The sequence below is a fragment of the Osmerus mordax genome, chromosome 10, assembly GCF_038355195.1.
Source record: "Osmerus mordax isolate fOsmMor3 chromosome 10, fOsmMor3.pri, whole genome shotgun sequence".
Classification (NCBI taxonomy): domain Eukaryota; kingdom Metazoa; phylum Chordata; class Actinopteri; order Osmeriformes; family Osmeridae; genus Osmerus; species Osmerus mordax.
This window is the reverse complement of record NC_090059.1, coordinates 16,654,627-16,675,122: the sequence shown is the minus strand read 5'-3', so window position 1 is coordinate 16,675,122 and position 20,496 is coordinate 16,654,627. Positions and strand designations below refer to the sequence as shown.

Genomic DNA, 20,496 nt, shown 5'->3' with positions numbered 1-20,496 from the left:
ACTTACTATATGTTAAAGAGGGAAAATAGTATATTAAATATTTTGTACTTTATTCTATTCTGATGATGTTATTGTGTTTTGAATCAAGTATTTTGAAAGAACAAACTGCTGATGTATATCACTGTCACTGTCTGCAACAGCCAACATAAATCAAAGATCTGCAATCTGGCATATTGTGTGTGTACTGCTATAAGATATTTTTATCTTCCTATACACAGGCCCTCAGTCATGGCAAATGGCATGTCAGACACCTCATTATGAAGTGTTTAACTGCCCTGTCGACGTTTGATGGTGCTTTGTGACATAATGCATCCGTCAACGGGAGAGAGCCGGTGTCAGGGACAAATGACGTTGTCGACGTGAGGGAGAGGCACCCACCAACATGACCTTCTCGATGTCTTTGGACGGGCACCAGTGAAACATCCCGGTGGAGTCGTATTTCTTCACGTTCCCATCCATGCTCTCAATCTGCTCGTTCCCCGGGATGAGTAAAGGGTCATGCCTAATCAAACAAAAGGATGGGTGTGGGGTGGGGTGGGGGGTGGAGTAAAGGGAGACCTTGAGTGCTGTCATGTCCCTTTAAACTAACTGAACTGCAGCTCAATATTTGAACGTCAAGGTTAGGAGATTATTGCCCCACATAGCATAATGTATACATGTAAATGACACTGTGGGTGAGACGTGTTTATCTGTAAGGATATTCCATCTGATCTGGGTATAGCGTGGTATATCATGCATCTACCCTGAGACATGAAGGTTTGTTTATTTATATCCATGGCTTGCTGAGCCACAGCCAACCTAGCTTTTGGCCATAGTTAAAGTTTGTGTTTGCACCCTTTTTCAAGGGTGCTAAGTGTTCCTGCACTCAACTTCACACGTTACTCCATTGGGGTTTTCTCGAAACCGCCCATGAAATGCCATTTTTCATTTTAGAATACACTCATCAATACGACATAAAAAAACGTTGGGGTCCGCAAACAAAATCGCTTTTCCTCAAGAAGCTGCATCTTTTTTTCCCCTCTCTCAGTGCTTATTGCTGTCAGAGGCCATCTGCAGAAATGCCAACAAAAATGCCTAGTCATCAAAGTGAGTGACATGAACAGTGGCAGCGACGCAGAAGGACATGGCAGCGACACACTGCCTTGACTGGCATGAGCACGGAGAAGCAATTACGTCCCCTTACCGCACACCGCTTCTGACGCTACGCTCGCTACGGTAAAAGCTCTTAACAGGCCGCACTTTAAATATTTTAACAATTTGCCCAATCATATTTTGCTTTCCAAACTGAAGGCCATTTAAGATTTATCAGAGTGTCAGGACCACACAAGCTAATGTCACGTTAAGACTGTGGGGGGGGGATGTGATCCTAGCCAACACTGACCACCTCAGACTGGTCTCCCCACAAAACCTCTGGTGTTGCCATGCTTACGGTGATGCAGAGCCAGAAACCATCTGTGAAACCTTCGGACTTTAAAAATATAATTCTAATCATCAATTGGAATTTTGTGGTTCGAAAATTGTAATAGTGGAAAGCTATGGTAAAGAAAACATCACACACTGTAGCATTTTCAAAAATGTTAAAATAACCACTATTCCATTCTGTTAATCCGATCAAAAAGGCACTAAATGATTACCTTTTGACTAGACTTACCACAGAAATTGCTTCTGAAACTACATTAACTTGCAATATCATCAAAGGACAATAATCCTTTGAAACTTAGACAGGAAGCTTACGTTTTCATCCACAGACATCTTAATAGTTCATATATTTTATCCAGAGAAACATTTCTTTGATCCACCTTTTAGAAGAATGCCATCTTTACATTTTAAGTATGCATGTATGTGGAGTGAACTGACCATCCCAGGGCTGTTAGAGACAGGAGCCCTAAATGTCTGCCTTTGGGCTCCTACCCTGAGGCTAGATCCTGATGTACTCTCAGGAAAGTTGTTTGATAAGGCAGATGTCTTCCTTAAAATGCTTTCTCCTTCTCAAGCTCAAATCTGTCAAGAAAGTTCAAATTCAATACAACCCGGAAATCTACCTAAGTCCTTAAACGTGAGACAGAAGCTGTTTTTAACGGGGTGGGATAGGAAACCTGTGTATCAGAAGTCATTCAGTATCAAAGCTCAAGTACAGCACCACTGTAGTGCAGAAAATAACATGTTAACGTTACATCCTAAAAACTATAACATTTAAGTGTATGCAGTATTGTAGTTTTTCAGTGCATCTAGAGTGCCATCAGCCAACAGTATGCCAACGTGAATCTGTGTTATGTCGAATACAGTCGCACATCTTTTCTATGAGATGAGAAGAAACATGTGCTAATAAGATTGAAAAACAGTAAGTGTTTCTGCACCAGGGCTTAATATTTCACTCGAAGCCGAATGTTTCACCACTCACTCTGCGGAGCGCTGTCACTTCAATCTCCCCCGGACGAGCTGACTGGTGAGCCAGAGCACAGCCAAGATAGCTATCTCTCACAAACTGTCAGCCGTGACGGGCCGTCACTACCCCACACTGCCGACTGCCTTAGCTGCACTCTAACCAACCTGACGTGTGGGTGTCACCGCACAGACGGATCAGAGCAAATGCATTATGACTCTCCACAATTAGATGTGTCTCATGACCCATCAAGAGGTCTAAGGAAATGGTGTTAATTTCATCGGAGGGATCGCTGAAAGAGGTGAGATGTGACTTGTTACTTTAGCAACGCATCGCGTTGGGTAAAGCAGGAGATGCTTGCGTTTCCACAGCTGATTCCCTTCATCACCAGTGTACTGAAGTTCCTTATTTACGGCATATCGAGGAGATAAAGTCGTGAATGTCATCTTAGATCTGTGATCAAGTGTCATTTGTTGACACTCAAGGTAACCTGCAATATTTCTCAAGCTCGCCATCTTTGTGGAGTTGGTGTTAAATTCAGATTCAATTCCTACATATTTGTAAATGTATCATGTATTTTTTAAAGAAAAGTGACAACTGAAGTCTGAAAAGATTCTCCACAGGAAGCTTGGCAGCGCTCCCTCGACAAACATTGCTCTACCAGGGATCTAAGAACGCTCCTCTCTGCTCTAGCAAGCAACGGGAGAAGATGAGGAATTTGAAAATCCTCCCCCATCATGCAGACTGACATAGGCCTGCTTTACAAAAACCCACAGCCAATCTGTTGATCATTACTTATTTACAAAGTCCTTGAGGCCCCAGGTCCTGTTAAAAAACACATTTGACATAGTATATTCTACAACTTTATGTTTTTTTCAATGCGCTTAGAAATAAAGTATCCCTAAGGCTTCTCCCAAACAACCACCTTTCACTGTGGAGTCAGTGTAGCATTAAGGGTCCTAGTTTCACAAATAGGTGTTCCTCCTCAATACTGTACTTGCATACATTAACAAGGCGTTTTGTTTTGTACAGCCAACCACCCAGGGAAACCCTTAAAGCAGTACAACTTTGATACTACTTCAAACCACAGTCACTGAGCTTGTAAACTGTGTATTTTTCAGCTTCTGACAACTCTTGCAAGAGGTTCCGGTCTACATTATTTCTGGGAACCACAAAACATTGGACAACATTAAGTGTAAACTGACAACATTTAAATGCCATGCCTTTATGGTGATCTAATGCTAAAATAATATATCACTTTGACCTGGTTCTTTAAAAGTATTACTTGCTTATTAATAATAATGCCTATTTTTTCGTCCTATAATGGTATCTTGCTAAATAGCATTGCCATCATGAGTCAACATCAATTAACCCTCCTCTAATTCAATGAGACAGGATAAAAGCAAGGTAACATTTGATTTCAGTTTTGATTGTGATGGTGCATATCATCCATGGCCTTATGTACCTAGAAATAGAACTCAAAGGGATCTCGACAATAGAGGAAATAGCCTTGGGCTATCTCCAAGCAAGAGGCTCTCTGATTGGTTGGCGTCGTCATTAGTGCCAAGGCTGTTTAAGAAGTGCAGTTTTGTGGATGGAACTGGGGGAACGCCAGTGGAAGCCGGAGCACTTTCACCACAGCGTCCTGTCCTCCCTTTTCCCAAAGAAACACGGAGCTTCTGTCACGTACGGTCGCCAAGACAACAAAGGAAACGCTTCAGCATTGTGTGGGTCCCCACACACTGACACCATCTCTTCCTACACACACACACACACACACACACACACACACACACACACACACACACACACACACACACACACACACACACACACACACACACAGGGGAGCATCCTACACACACACACACACACACACACAGGGGAGCATCCTACACACACACACACACACACACACACACACACACAGGGGAGCATCCTACACACACACACACACTCACTCACAGGGGAGCATCCTACACACACACACACACACACACACACACACACACACACACACACACACACACACACACACACACACACAGGGGAGCATCCTACACACACACACACACACACACACACACACAGGGGAGCATCCTACACACACACACACACACACACACACTCACACACTTCCTATGCAGGGTGTCCTACCTCATCATTTTGGGCGAGGAGTTGGGTGAGTTTCTCATGCCTCCGTTGCGTTGTTGTTTCTTCTGAGGCGACAGAGCCGACTGCTGGTCCTCTTCCACTGGAAGCACACGCAAGCAGTGTCAGTACAGGAAGGGCCGAGAACGAACATCTCATCAAATGAAATTTAAATGAAGACAATGTAGCGAGTACAGAAAAGCCACACAGAACAGAGAAGTGCAGAATCAGAGGAGATAGAGAGACAAGGACTCGAGAGGGTGAGAAGGTCAATAGGACGTGTGAAATGCATGGCAAAGGGCAGTCTGACATCATCTGCAGGCTATACGAGACAGTGGAACTTCCTCTAAATGCATTTGCACACTGCATCTTAAAGATGCAACATGCTGCGAGCCTGTTAGCGACATGCTGTCTAGCAAAAACACGGTGGACTAGTATAGTCGCGTTTAGGCAGGATCCCAAACATATCCGATTGTTAGAAATGTAAGGTCCTTGTTTAGAATCACTCCAATCACGTTTGAATGTTACATCCACACAGAACAATTCACGAGTGTCTTTAACGAGCCTCGATTGGCTCATTACTATACACCATGCCATGTTACTCTACTGACCACGTTCGTCATTCTTAAATTTCATTGTATGACGAAACCCATAAATATGCAGTCATATTGTAAATATGGCTCCCTTCTGCTGATATGTGAATGTAGCTCCGATAGCCGGTCTTTCCTCATCGCCAGACTGGCACCCTTGGCTATAATTACACTGGTCCCAGTCCTAGTGTGATTTATGCACGGCCCAGCTGCCCCTCAGACATGGTCTTTACTACTACCTCAAACTACATAAAGCTCTTCACCTTGAAAAAAAAGCTACCCTTAGGAAGAATGAATCTGCCAAATAACAATAATAATTAGATTATCTGATCCAATAATTATGATAATTATATCAGGTGGTATTAGTTATCAAAACGTCTTTGCCAGTTACCAAAAACTGAATAAATTAACAAACAAGATGGTAAAAGGTCTACAGAATTCACCTTTTGATCTACAATAAGCTTGTCACTATCCCTGTTGTTTTACCTCGGAACACTTACTAACCCGTGTACCTAAGTGCCTTTTAAATCGTGGTTCAGGCTGTCAGCGAGCCTTTTCACCTGGAGATTCTTACAAAAGACCAGAAAAAGCTTCTATTAAAATTAATAACCTAACAAAGATCACTCTCCACTGGAGACGGGGAGTTGAACAATTTCAACTCCTCTAGCGTGGCCGTGTGTGACACCATAATGGAACCTGGTGAACAGGCTTTCAGAGAGACTCGCTCCCACACACTGGCCCTCCACATCCTCCTCATCCTGCTCAATATTTAATGTCTCACAGCTGACAGCTGCACACACTGGGTCATTAGTAAGGAATGCTACACATGCTAACTCCAGCCTCACAAACCCATGCGTTGTGTTGTTGGGGCAGGCCTGTCACGCGTCAAAGCAGGGCTGCGGCTTACAGTGCCTGTGATTAAGCGCGGCGTTACTGGATTGGTATCTGTATTTCACGGGCAGGCTGCGGGCCCGTTGGAGCCGGCTGGCCTCCTGTGCTTTCCCTGGGGCCCTGGCCACCTGGCCCAGCTCCCTGGGGCTCACCAGGCTGAGCCTCAGCTCTGACGGCTGGATGGGGGGCAGCAGGCTTCCCTTGCGGTTGTTCACTAACGGGACCGGCCTGGTCGCTACTCTTCGGGGGGGTGGCTTAGGTACCTCGCTGGGAGCATTGTGATTCAATATTATGGACTGGGTTTGATACGCCGGCAGTTCGATAAGAGGGTCGTCCCTTACCGCTGAGTGAAGAAGAATCACAATCAGAAAAGGTGACGTTTAAGCTTGGACATTAGTTTCTGTCAATAGCAATGGAAATGTTTCTACTTTATTGTTTGTTAAGAGCTTTAATTCATACTGACCCCGTTACATTAATAAAATATCTGGTGTCAATTGTTATTATTTTAAGTACAGTATGATCAAATGTTTATGTGATAATTCTTTCTGGCACAAGAATACTAATAGCTAAATAATTAAGTGCCTCATTTCTATTAAACACCACTTAACCACTTGGCACACACTCTTAAAATTAAACATTGACATTATATGACATTTACTTTGATATTCATAAAAAACATTAATTAATAAACAGGCTTTCAGGTGTTGCCACAATGGTTCTACTGTAAGAACAAGTGGATGATGAAGTAAAGGACTAACTAATGCCTGAAGGGAGGGGCAAAGGGTAAACTGAACAACCTTTAACAACTTCAGTAAGCCCTCTCTTTTAAATCAAATCAAAACTTTATTTATATAGCGCATTTCATACTAGAAGGCAGCACAATGCGCTTAAAAAAATATATATTAATAAAACCTCCCTTCTAGTTCATTTATTTAGTTTACTCTTAAGACCTAAGTACCCAAAAACAAAGACATTTGAATTTAAGTTAAAAAATAAATCAACAGAATATAAATGAAGGAAAGATCTTCGCACCTCAAAGGACTCTGTGGAAGCTAAAGCTAGCTCATAGAGATGATCATTTCAAGCGTCAGCTGCCTAGTAGATTACTGCCCCTGCTCCAACGCCCTGATGTCATCTGTCCTGTGTCAAACACGCACAGTGTTTGACACGCGGAACGCACACTGGCAGTTTTGCTGGCTATCACTGATCTGGGATGTGTACTGTATACATCAGTACTGAATACAAAGCTGCTGTGAGTGTGAATCGGGAAAATATTGTGTATAAATATGTGTATAAAGACAATGCAACATTGTCTGTGTCAGTTTTTTTTACTTCCAGCTATACTGTAAGCTATCATCTGACTATTAATGATGTCTTGTTTATTGATCAAGATGCTGTCTTGTGAGGGTCTGATCTAGGGGGAGTCAGGTGGCTGAGCGGTGAGAGAATCGGGTTGGTAATCCGAAGGTTGCCAGTTCGATTCCCGGTCATGCCAACTGACGTTGTGTCCTTGGGCAAGGCACTTCACCCTACTTGCCTCGGGGGAATGTCCCTGTACTTACTGTAAGTCGCTCTGGATAAGAGCGTCTGCTAAATGACTAAATGTAAATGTAAATGTAAATCTAAGGACTACAATGCTTTACTTCACTATGATAAATGACTATTTTGATAACCAGAGACACCCTGAAGCAGTAGCACCATCTACTGTTCACATTGCAACTGATACCCAGTATTCAACAGACCGCGGTGCTAACATCGTTTAATCTACAGCAATCTCTTCCGGTTCTTATGATACCAATAATCACCAGTGGAATGTTTGCCAATTAAGAGTGTTGTAAAACACACAGGTGTACTTTGCAACACTCCTGGTCCATGTTTTAGAGACACATCTTTCTCAATGTCAGTGATTTGGAGATCAGCGGGTAAACAGAACCATGATGGGCAAACAGGAAAATATGGAGGATTAGAAACATTAAGAAAGATGAAGATGCACAGGGGAGGGTTTGAGAAACCAAAAGAATGGAAATCAAAACTTACTTGATTTGATATATCCGTTATAGCTATTTTTAGCTGAGGAAAATGCAAAGACAATGAGAGGTTACAGGGAAGAACAGGTTGCAATGGGAGCAAATGATATTGCATGATCGTAGGTAACTGAAGGTTTGAAATGATTATAATGTTTCTGGAGTTGGGGTGCTGCTACTCTTGAAGGCACTTGAAGCTCAGTGCCTTGAAGACCATGGTTACAGCAATGAACAAAATATATGGAAAATTAACAGGAGGATGGCAATAATGCTGTCAGCAGGCTGAAATGATTAATCATAAAGTTATTGGACACAGCTACCAGCTATTTTAGTATAATGATTATTCCAAATGACACAGACAAGTCCTCAATCAAAATGGTTTAAACCAGGCAATTAAACCAACAGGATTAGGGACGATTTTATTTAAAAACTCCAAGTGATATTGTGCATACAGGTCATTGTCTATCTAATAAGAGTTTCCTTCCTACTGATAACAGACAGGATGTTTCTCGTTCCCCGGGTCTGCCTGAGAGAAATGTGAACGCGGCCTGGAGCTTTAGGTGCGTCAGCTTCCGCATGTTCATTAGTACCTCGTTTCAACCCCCATTTCCACAATAAAGGTCATGCTTGGAGCTTAGGGCAGCACAGTGACAGCAATGTTCAAACTGGGACCTCGCTGGTCCTGGCATCTGTCGCCTGCGATCGGTGGGCGCGAGCAGAGTCGCAGGACTAACAGCCTAGCATCTGTCCCACTACGAGAGAGGCGGGGAGAGGGGGGGAGAGGGGGCTCTAGGCTGCCTGGTGGTTAAGAACTGTCACGCCGAGTTTCATGACAACCGGTAGCACTCCAAAAATGAAAATGCAAACATAATTTCCACGTCAGGCCACATAAGGCCTATTCTCAGAGTGCCCCACACCATGTCGACAGCCACTCTGGAGCTCAGAACGACTGTAGCCTGGCTAGCAGGGCAGCACTCACATCCACATCCAGTGGCCCGGGTGGATATGCTACAGGGTCCTCCTACCCCTGGGACTGCCAAATAACTATGCCCCGTTCTGCTTCTGATCGGAAGAATCTGTTCTACGCAAAAAATGGATGATGTTTTAAATAAGTTTAAGTGAATTGAGGCAGCACAGCGGAACTCTGACCGGGACTGTTTTTGCCGCTAGACACTTCAGTTTGATTAATAAAGCCTCAAGTTATCTGAAATCAAGTCTGCTTGGCTTTGTGTCTCTGTGTCTGAGAGGTTTCCCTTCACACTGTTATTTCTCATATTACTACCCGTGAATACATGGAATCGACTGAGAAAGATTCAGGTCACTGAAATAAAGACTATGGGATCGTACGCACCACTTAAACAACCTAACAATCAAGGCAAACTGCTTTTTTTTCTTGCTTTTTTTTTTCTTACAATGATTTCTAATACTCTAAAACTGTTTAGTATCCGTATCTATTCACATTAAGTACTAAGCAATCTTTGAATTAATAATGAACTGGAAACATGTAAACACAGAACAAATAAACTGTACAAAACAATAGTAAAGCAAACACCAATCCTCTACGGCATGCTCGACTGAAACACATACTGGTCACCTTGACGAGCAATGCCACAGCAGCACAACAACAGATACCTAAAATCAAAAAATAGAAAACATCCCAAACTAATCGTCTACTTCAACAAAACACATCACAGAGGCCAGCCAGTCGACGGTGAGCACGTACATAAGAGTGCACGTCACAAACATGGAACAACGTGTCATGTGGACAACTTACACGCACGTAACGTGGCCGAGCAATCATGAACAGAGACAGGAGAGGGTGGGATGCCTCGCGGAGGGGTGTCCAAGTTACTACGCACATTAGCCGACATGCAGGAGCAGTCACGCTCAGTACAGCCGCAATCAAAACAACATGCCAGTTTCATTCTCTTGTAGGTGGACATCTTGGCTATAGTCATGGTTTGGATGAGAGGAAAGGAAAAGGAGCAGGTTAATGGTAAGGTTATTCTGTACCTGGTAGGGGAAAGTGATGGATGGGGATGTTGGCTAGATGCTACCAGAGATGACTAGGTAAACTCTTTTGGGCCTTTCATTAGACAAGAGCAATACATAAGGAGATATGCAGTCAAGCTGTTCTCTCAGACTGGTGAAACCCCATGAATATCAAAATGGCGGAGGATTAGGTGGGGATGTGAATGGGGAAGGGAGAGGGAAGGAGGATTCAAGTTTATGGGTTGAAGATGTCCTCGGCAAGTTCACCGGAACCCTCCTTAGAACCGTATTTACCTGCTCAAACAAGTAGGTAGGGTGGACGGTTTGGTTACCAAAATGTTTTTACCCAATAAACATTTAAAAAAAAACATGCGATCTTGTCATAGCCACTGAAAGGTAAATATGATGGAGGTTATGACTTCTACTGAAGAGGTCAATAAATGCATGTATGTCATTGTTTTAAACAAAATGACATACAACAGCTTTGCAAAAGAGGGGTAATAAACAAGTTATTAGGTTTGGGGATGAAAATGTTTCACAACGTAGGTGGTTAGCAGACCATACATGGCACACAAGTGTGAAACATTATGCTGAAAGCCATGAGAACATTGTTCTCATATGACATTCTCAAAGTGCATATGTTATAACCAAACGAAATGTTGTTAGCAACGTAAACACATGGGTTGAAGGCACACAACACTGACTCTGATTTAGAAGAGCGGACTGGATTGTTAACGTATCACTATGCTGTGTGGGTTTCACAAATAATTGTAGGATTTTTTTGTTGTTGATAGAAATATAAAAAGTTTTATATTTACTGTCTATTTTTACTCATACCCTCACCAACTAGATTTTTTGGGGGTATTTGCTAAATTGTCTAAAAATGATGTTTATGTTTTGCTTGCTTCCTGTTAAAACATCAACTAGTGCTGTGTTCTGACCAAATGAATGTTGTCCATGTGCTGTGGGGACATCTGGTGGTTAACTCCGGTATGACGCCCACATTGGGTCCATGGCGCACTGTTCTCTTTATAGACACTAATCTATTAAATAAGGGACTACATATATTGCCTGCTCAGCCTTCGTTCTACTGTAAATGTTTGCCTTGCACTTAGAACAGATGATATGATGGAAGGGCCCAGTACACACCACTGTACATGCAACATCTAGAGCAGGATAGTCAAATCCAAACATATCTATCCTCTATCAGCTGTGGGGACAGGGAACCCATTTTACTCACAATATATCACTATAAAGTGAAGGAAGGGTTAAAACATTTTTTTTTCATGTTCCAAGGCAGCAGGGGGAGAATACATTAAACATTGGGTTAATAGTAGTGGTCAAAATAGTTACTCATGGAAAACTACAGTCATTTTAGCATATTGAAGAAAAAACCTATCTAAGATGGGACAGTTTAATCAGACTGAATCAGACTGAAAATATTTTATGTTAAATATTAATATGCATGTTGTAGATGCAGATATGTTATACCGGTTGTTTTAAAGTATCTTATTTAACCTTTTTACATACATCGATCACAGGGATTTATGATTCATTATTAATGCTGGACATTGCAGGTTTGGACCAAGGGTTTTGTAGATCATCTAATCACCATAATGTTATGCTAATGTTATCTAAATTTCAAATCAAACAACATTGAACTTACACCATTCTAAGCCCTTTGGTCCATTAGCACAGTAGAACTACACAGTAAATAAACCAAAGAGATAATTAAAGAGAAACACTTACATCTCTTGCATCCACATTTCTTAATCCTTTTAGGGTCTGTGATGTCATCATGGCAAGCTTTGCAGTAAAATAGTGCCCTACAACAACAACAAAATCAACATTCAGAACAAAAGATTCTAAAATACTTTTTCAATGTTAATACCGTATTGGTTGTATACTGTACATCTTACATGCAGCAAGTATTACCTTTTCACTTCTTTGGCATCACTGGCAATAAAGAACCCCAAAGTTCCCTCCTGCATTTTAACATGGTTGCCAGGATTGATGAGGGTGCTACTCAAAAAGAAGGGCAATTGTTAGAGAAAGTAATTACGTTGTTAAGTTCACATTGCTATCTGTGTACCATTTCATGTGAAGATTGCTTTCCATTGTGGACAAATACAACTTGGCAAAGTTAGCTTCTGGTCCTGAGTTTAATCTGTATACAGTGTATGTCTACACTACCAAAGACAAAGGGGTGGTTATAATGAATCAAGGAGACAAAAACAAATGTTGATGTTTTCTAGAGACAGGAAAATATTTGTTGGGTTGAGGTACATTTGCGGCCAGAATTAAAACACATTTAAAACCCACATTGGAGCACATCGGAACTGGACCACGAGACAACAGTGAGTAACACAGGAGAAGATCCACACATCAAACTCACCTGCTTTCTCTTTGATCAGACTTGTACTCGATGGCTATCAGCAGCAGCTTAAGCTTGACGTAGCAGAGTCTAGGAGAGAACAGCACAGGAATCAGAAATGTAATCAACTGGGATGCTGTGCGCATGCATATCGAGCATGTCAGTGGGTTAGAAAGAGAATGGATGTGTGTGAGAAAAGATAAACTTACTCGCAAACCATGGGAAAGGATAAGCCTACAAAGGCACTGGACAGATACTCTGTGTACATCTCATTGGCTACACCTTCCAGGTAATACTTCTGCCATGTGTCCTCTTCAATCTAGGATGGACAGTGAAAGAAAGAGAGAGAATAGCCAACTTAAATAAAGACAATACATGCAAGTGTGCATTCTAACATGAACATCAGGTACTGGGAGTCAGGGGGCTGAGCGGTGAGGGAATCGGGCTAGTAATCAGAAGGTTGCTGGTTTGATCCCCGGCTCTGCCAAATGACGTTGTGTCCTTGGGCAAGGCACTTCACCGTACTTCCCTGGGGGGAATGTCCCTATACTTACTGTAAGTCGCTCTGGATAAGAGCGTCTGCTAAATGACTAAATGTACTTCGTAAATATTCTGCCCTTGCCGACAGGCTTGTGGGTTGTGGGTTGGAGAGAGCGGGGCGGCAGTACCTTACATTTAGTCATTTAGCAGACACTCTTATCCAAAGCGACTTACAGTAAGTACAGAGACATTCCCCTCGATGCACCCCAAGTGTGCATCGTAATTTGAACATCAGGTACTTCTAAAATATTCTGCTCTTGCCGACAGGCTTGTGGCTACCTTGATAAAGGACCTCATGGAGAACAGGTTGGCCAACATGGTAGACAGGCCCTGCGCCAGGCAGCTCTGAGCGATGAACCCCAGCTTCAGCTCAGCAAGACAAATCGCATCGTCTCCCTCCTTCCAGTTCCAACTTGGAATGTTTAAAAGGTGGGCCTACGGACACCAAAACATGGTATGACATGTCAGCCATGTCGTTCCGTAGTTATTAAGAGTATTTTAGTTTTCCTCAAAGGCTCACCTTGTTATGGTACTGCAACATCTGAGTGATGATTCTGATCTTCGGGTGGTAGTTCTTGATGGATATCACCCTGAAATGTCACGAAGAACACAAAGATAAGAACTTGCCCTGTACTAAAATACATGAAATAAATGTGCAGCAGCAGTGATCATGAGCTGGGGGAGGTTCTTTTATTGTATCCTTGTAACAGAACTCTCCTGAGGACTCAGACGCTGAATGCTTTTTCTTGCTTTGAAAGCATGCCTCACCTCATAATATTGGACGCATCCTCGGCATCAGGGTCGGCGCAGTATTTGTTGGCTAAAATCAGACAGGCGTCAGCTGACTCAATCTGAGATATCACAGAAGCAGATCAAACTATTCAGATTAACCCCATTAGACCAAATGTATAGGTATAATTGGATGTTCACCACACACAAAAAAACACGGCGAACGTAGTTTGCTTTGCGTGGCAAAGGAGCAGTTACCTTGACTCTAGCCAGATCGTGTGGGTTGAGAACAGATCCTTGGTAAAACTCCACTTGGGTGAAGTGGCGCTTGAACAAGGCTTCCAGCTCAAGATTAGGGGAAATACTAAGACATAAGAGGAGAGTGCACGTTACTGGCAGGCTAACACACAGTGTCAGGGGGCAGGCCTCTTCTCCCTGGACATTTATTCCAAGTGTGTTTGTGTCGAGGGTTAAAGTTAGGGGCGGGACACTGTGGTGTACTTACTTATGGAGAAAAACAATTTCTACATTGACATCATCCCTGTCCTTGTGTAGGAAGTCTTTCAGGAAGTTCGAAACACTCTCAAGTGTTATGTGACCACAGACCACGATGTGCCTAAAGAATTAGATTTAGAAACGATGACAAAACATTATTTTGAAGCCCAGAAAAGTTAGTAAAATAATGATGAAATCTTTCGCCTTGATCCTGAAACTAAAATGAAATGATGCAAGGGATCGTTCAAATCCTGAGTATGTGAGGAATATTTTAGACAAACTAGATTCCTTATAATCAGGGTTTATATAGAATACTAAATTCTTATTTGGGTATTGAATCAAAGGCAGAGGTCTAAAAACATTATGCATTTCGGTAACAGATTAAATGGGATTATAACTCATTTGAGATTATGCCATTGTTAGCCACATCTACATGGAAGAGCTTATTTTAGACATCTTGAATCCAAGGATACAGCTCCATTAGACTGTGACCTTGTTGCATTATGGGAAAGTATGCCAGGGGATTAACGCTATTCCCCTGTACTTATGAAAACAATTCATAAATGAATTCAGGGTTCAGGATTGTTATGTTGCAATGGTGATTTTCTCTTTGAATTCAGTGGAACTCTGTCAAACTATTTACCTACGTAGATTAGGTAGTAATCTGAGATCTTTACCATTGAGGTTAGTCATCAGACAGTGCTTCAAATGTTTTAATGTTTAACTTTGTGAATACTCTAAATATGGATATTACATTTTTCAGGCAGAGTGAAAAATATGTATATTTCTTTAGAAAAATATTAGCCACATAAAACAGAAAAGAAATTGAGCATGAAGTCGGAACCAAGAGAAAACATCTGAAGATGAAACCCTTAGGCACTTCACCCTACTTGCCTCGGGGGAATGTCCCTGTACTTACTGTAAGTGGCTCTGGATAAGAGTGTCTGCTAAATGACTAAATGTAAATGAATCCTTACCTCATCCATCCCTTCCCTGATTATACTGCTTTAAACAAGTTAAACTCCAGAATCTACAGGATAATTCAGACTCATTTCTGACGCATGAATTAAAAAAATGTTAAACTTTTACAAACACTGCTGCATTTGAGCTAAGGCACAACATTATATTAATCTTAGAATATTATTAATATGAGTTGTTTTAGCAAACACTTGAAAACAAAGGAAATGTTCAATACAATTAATTAATTGATAAAGGAATATCTGTGAAATACAGCAGTGCGTATGGTTGCCGAAAATGTTTGCATCCAAACTTTGATGGACAGAACAGGATTCAGATCAAGAGAAATGTTCAAAAACCAGGCATGAATCCTTCAAAACAAAATAAACAACACAAATACTAAAATGAGCCAAGACAAACTGCTTGGTCTGAGAGCAGAGTTATTGGGTGTTATAGAGTAGAATCCTATTGTGTTTTGAGAAACACAAGAATAACTTTTTAAGTATGCATGCCAATCCTAAGATTTTGAGATGTTTCGGGCCCATCTGGTGCCAGTCTGACTGAAGATTAAGGCCAAGAATGTAGCGGGGCTTGCAAAACGATGCCTCATTATCAGACATAGATGCTGTTTTTCCAGTTAGAAAAACAAGAAGATCCATGTAAAATGAACTGGCAAGCGATGACGTGCGAAAGCTCAAGTGGGCAAAGCAGATGTGGGATGTCGATAGTTAAGTAGCACAGATCCAGTCAGAAGTTGAATTATGAATTTGCCATATTTATAGTCCTTCTATTTTTCCATAGTCACTAGTTATCAACAGTATTGTTTGACTGTAAAACATCAGTGCCTCAGCGCATTTGTATTTATTTCCTTACGGGTCCAAAAAACAGTTTGTGTAATGCACTGAAGAGTTTGATAGGAACTTTAGCTAATGTCAACCATCCTAATATGACTTTTTTTTAGGGGGGGAGGGATTTTTAAGGGGGGGGGGTGGATGGAGGGGGGCATGATGCACAGCAAACACAAACAACACTGACACAAACATGTAAACAGACGCCTGTATGCACAGGTAACAATCAAGCGTTTAGTGAAAATTACATTTAAAATCCACTTAAACAATACATTTATTCATATTCTGAAGCAATGAAAGCTTGCACACAAATACAAAGCAATGGCATAAGCTTTTCCTGGCCAAGCTCTCCAGCCACTGTGTGACTGTGGATCACTGCTTTAAATCTGGAGATCATAAAACACACCTGAGAGATCAGGGTCTCTACTCCTCTCTACGAGAGGCAACGTCAGTCACACAAAACCACACCTTTTAGCAGTTTTGGGTTGTTTATTTGTTTGACTTACTTTCTGCCTCTGGTTGAGTTATAACTCCCTCCATATTTCTTCCGATTAAGGATGAGAGCTGCAATTTCTGGCACGTAGCGAGCAAACATGGCCTACATGCATGGAACAGAAAAAGACAAGGCATGCAGCGAAGGCTCTACTGCTTCGGAGGCAGCAGAGCCTCCTGGAATACTTACTTTCTCCCATTAACCGCACTATAGGAACCACCATATTTCTTGCGGTTGCCTATTAACTCTATGATTTCAGGGACGTAGCTCGCAAACATGGCCTAAGGAGAAGATAGGAGACAGAAGAAGAAAAAGAAGAAGAAGAGCAGGACTTCTACTTGTACTTTTAAGATATCCGTAAAATCTGGAAAAAAAGAATGCTACAGTGTCGACGAAAAGCCAGTTAAAAATGAAAAAGTGAATTGAATACAAAGGTGAAAAACTGTAAATGGCTCTTGACAAGTAGAGATATATATATAGAATATATATATACTACAAAGGAAAAAAAGAAACTTATAAAATATTTAAGCATTTTTTACGGATATGTGTTTTATATTGATATATAAAAAAAACAACAACAAAAAACTGGACAACGGACACCACAATGACATAGTTGTCAATTTGTGATTGAAAAAGAGGGAGAATAAGAAAGAAAAATCCTGAGTGCCATGTTTAGTCCAACAAACACCGTGTTCGGTCATGAGAAGAACAGCCTGATTGGACGTGGCTTGTTACTGGAGTACATGAAGTACATTACTGATGTCGATGTTGGGCAAAACAGACTCACGATGGCAAGAAACAGTCACCTTGTGTTACATAAACTTGAATGTTACAGTGACGCAACACTGTATTGCTTAAACCACCGTTTAATAATTTTCGGTGAAAGTGTCCAGTCATGCAGGATGATTCTGACCTCACTGTAACCCTGGGTTTCTTTCACTGAATGTTTTGAACAGTCTCAGTGAAAAGTTTATCTTGTTTTAAAATACTTTGTCGTAAAACATCCACTCTCATAAAAAAATGGTTAGGAGACTGCAGTGCCACGTTTAACATCAGGCTGTTCTACAGATCATAGCCCAAACTGTGTTTGTTGGAATGTGGGGAGGAAAGCAAAATGTGACCACCTAAAACTGCATTTCTTCTGAGTAAAAACAACCATTATACAAAAACATCCTCCGACCAATTATTAGAGTCATAACAGTAAACAATGCTATAACTATGCAACGGTATGGAGAATATTGCCTATTCCTTAAGTACACAATTACTTTAGTATACAATCATCACATAGCACCCGTTAGTATTATGTATAGTGTGTTTTCATTTACAGTGCATTACACAAACAGTATATTTCCTTGTGCGACTGAGCAACACACCCAGAGAGTATAAGACAACTGGCAGTTTTTATCTTAACGTTAGTCAGACTCTAAAGGCCTTCCGGCATCTGGGAACATCATGGTCATGATGTCTGGAGGTCTGCTGTGTAAAGGATTCAAGCAGGTGTAATATAATAGAGGGATTTTTTACCAAACCACCGAGGATGAAGAAGACCATGAAAAGACGACCCAGGGTGGTTTTTGCATAAACGTCTCCATAGCCTACAGTGGACATGGTGACCATGAGTAAGTACACACATTCCCAATAGGAAAGGTCTTGGGAATTCTGGAAGTTTTCCCAAGGGTCTCCTGAGTTCTCCACCTGCAATACAAGTCAAAACACTTTACGTTCAACACCAGAAGCTCCAGAGAAGAGACATGCACGGACTCTTACACTGCAGAACAATCATACTTAGCTAGTCCCATGATGCCCGTTTTGCTAAAGGCCATTGCACACTGAGTCCGAAATTCGTATCCGAAATGTTCGCACGTTAAAAAATAAATACGACCTCACGTTATGTCAATCGCGCTTACACACTGCCTCCGAAACTTTCGTCCGTCAAAAAAAAGTTCGGATAGGGTTCGATTTTCTGCGTATTCGCATCCATAGCCAGCATTTTGATAGGTTTTTTTTGGCAATTCAGAGCCACCGAATGTTGAGGCTGACGATTGCAAAAAAACGCATACGAAAATTTCGTACTCAGTGTGCAAGGGCCTTAACTTACCAAATGTATGAATCCAGCTGCTGTTAGCCACGTGCTTATGAAGATGGAACACAAGTTCACCAGTTTTATGGAGTTGCTATTAAAAACAAGAGCCGGATATCATCGGTCAATATTGACAAATGAAATTACCAGACAAGAATGAAACCTGGCCACTGGAAGGTTATTGTATATCAATCCACGACTCCCATATGTTCATCACACACATTAATTCACCATAACACTGAAGCAGTACTGTAGATATGCTATAAATACAGTAAATGTACAGTGTGTTCCTTGCACAACAGGTGTTTTTGTAACAGGGCCTAAAGGAATGTCCAATGGGGTAACAGCTAGTAGCCAGCCACGCCCCTCATCCCAGAATATAGATTCAAAAGCTGTATGAAGTTAATGTATTCTAGTGGGGTTCTAAATAAAATAAATACGACACCATTGATTACTGTCAACATCCAGAATGTGCAATCTTTAAAATATCAAAAGGAATAGGAGATACACATTTGTTCCTATTCGATTCTCATGTAAGGGAAAACAACATTGTTCTGGTCGGTCCGAGTCTGATATGGGTCCATTCCTACGCAGAGTTCTGGCCTTACCTTCCTCTGATTGAACGAGTGAAGGGATTATTCTAAAACATTTTGTTTATCTATAAGCTCTTCCTGACATCTGTGCAAAAAGCTTTAATTCTATCTGTGCAAAAAGCTTTAATTCTAAGCAGTGTGGACACTGCTCACAGTTAGCTTCATGATGTCTGATGTAGAAAAGCATCGCTGTAACCTTGCACTCTGATCGCTTTCAAAAGAGGAAAGCAGCACTGGACAATCTAGTTGTCTCTTCATCATCCAATTTGCAGTCATAAAACTACATATTTCATGTAAAATATTATGTATAGGGATTCTATATAGCAATAGACATGCCGTTAATTTCTTCCCTATGAACATGTTCTTAGATCCAGTAACATGTCTGGGGGTAAGTTGTTTTCACACATGGTTAACAAACACAAAACCAAGTAAAGGCAAACCAGAAAAAACACAAGTAGCTAAATAATTGTAATTCAATTATAATTTAACTACAATATCAAATAACAGGACTAACATGCATAAGTGTTACACATCGCATAACACAGGTGTTAATAATAGCCCTCGCAATGCAGTTGTAATATAATAGTGCACTTACCTTGTTTTTAATATATTCAAAAACTGTAATATTTCTGAGAACTGTATCAATCTTAAGGCTCTTAAAAACCTCAAGCCTGTGTGAGAAAAAAAGAAACATTTTACGATTCAGATTGTAAACTTTACAAACTAATCACATACAATACTGTATCATCTGCCTGCATTCCATCAAAACATTTCAAATATCGTACCTTTGAAGCGATCGTCCATTTTTAACATCTTCATTGGATTCATAGCACTGAGAAATGACACACAGCCAATCGCAGGCCTTTCAAACCACCGTAACAGAAAGCAGCAGAGCTGGAGGTGCGAAGTAGCAACAAGCAAACAACCTCAGCTTCGTCAACTGTCTGACTAAATACACATCTCATGTGCTTTAATCTTGAGGAGAGACTCAAAGTCACAAAGCACCGATGTGTCTAACAGACACGTTTTTCATTACTGAAGAGTAAAAGACAAATAGAGAGAGAGATCAAAAGGCGGATTAGAGTCAAGGCAGGTGGACGCTCCCAGCGGAGTGGGTACCAGCCATGACGTCAAATCCCAAATTTGCAGGTATTAAAAGAAAAAAATAATCTAAAATCTGAGAACTCTGCCAAGAGGTCAAGGGAAAAGATGTCCCAGTCATGTGACCATCAGTCATGTGACCATCAGTCATGTGACCATCAGTCATGTGACCACCAGTCATGTGACCACCAGTCATGTGACCATGTGTTGTGAAGAGAGCTACCTCAGGTAACCATGTACACTCGCTTCACACAG

The 20,496-nt window shown here is 41.3% G+C and overlaps 1 protein-coding gene across 6 annotated transcripts in view; it reads right to left on the bottom strand.

The window, feature by feature from the left end:
• LOC136950330 (calcium-activated potassium channel subunit alpha-1a-like) overlaps positions 1-20,496 on the bottom strand; it is a 63,377-nt gene that overhangs the window by 10,878 nt on the left and 32,003 nt on the right. For 2 of the 6 annotated variants that reach the window (XM_067244614.1, XM_067244611.1), the window contains exons 6-21: positions 19,736-19,811; positions 18,566-18,641; positions 17,992-18,162; positions 16,657-16,748; positions 14,180-14,290; positions 13,933-14,038; positions 13,714-13,796; positions 13,466-13,535; positions 13,225-13,380; positions 12,615-12,724; positions 12,427-12,495; positions 11,967-12,053; positions 11,781-11,857; positions 8,053-8,085; positions 4,541-4,637; positions 379-502 (exon numbers count right to left, since the gene is read on the bottom strand). In XM_067244614.1, the coding sequence (XP_067100715.1) occupies positions 379-502; positions 4,541-4,637; positions 8,053-8,085; positions 11,781-11,857; positions 11,967-12,053; positions 12,427-12,495; positions 12,615-12,724; positions 13,225-13,380; positions 13,466-13,535; positions 13,714-13,796; positions 13,933-14,038; positions 14,180-14,290; positions 16,657-16,748; positions 17,992-18,162; positions 18,566-18,641; positions 19,736-19,811 (1,538 nt within the window). Of the gene's footprint in view, positions 1-378; positions 503-4,540; positions 4,638-8,052; positions 8,086-9,813; positions 9,988-11,780; positions 11,858-11,966; positions 12,054-12,426; positions 12,496-12,614; positions 12,725-13,224; positions 13,381-13,465; positions 13,536-13,713; positions 13,797-13,932; positions 14,039-14,179; positions 14,291-16,656; positions 16,749-17,991; positions 18,163-18,565; positions 18,642-19,735; positions 19,812-20,496 lie in introns of all 6 variants that reach the window. The other 4 variants (XM_067244616.1, XM_067244617.1, XM_067244613.1 and 1 more) reach the window with 3 other exon arrangements.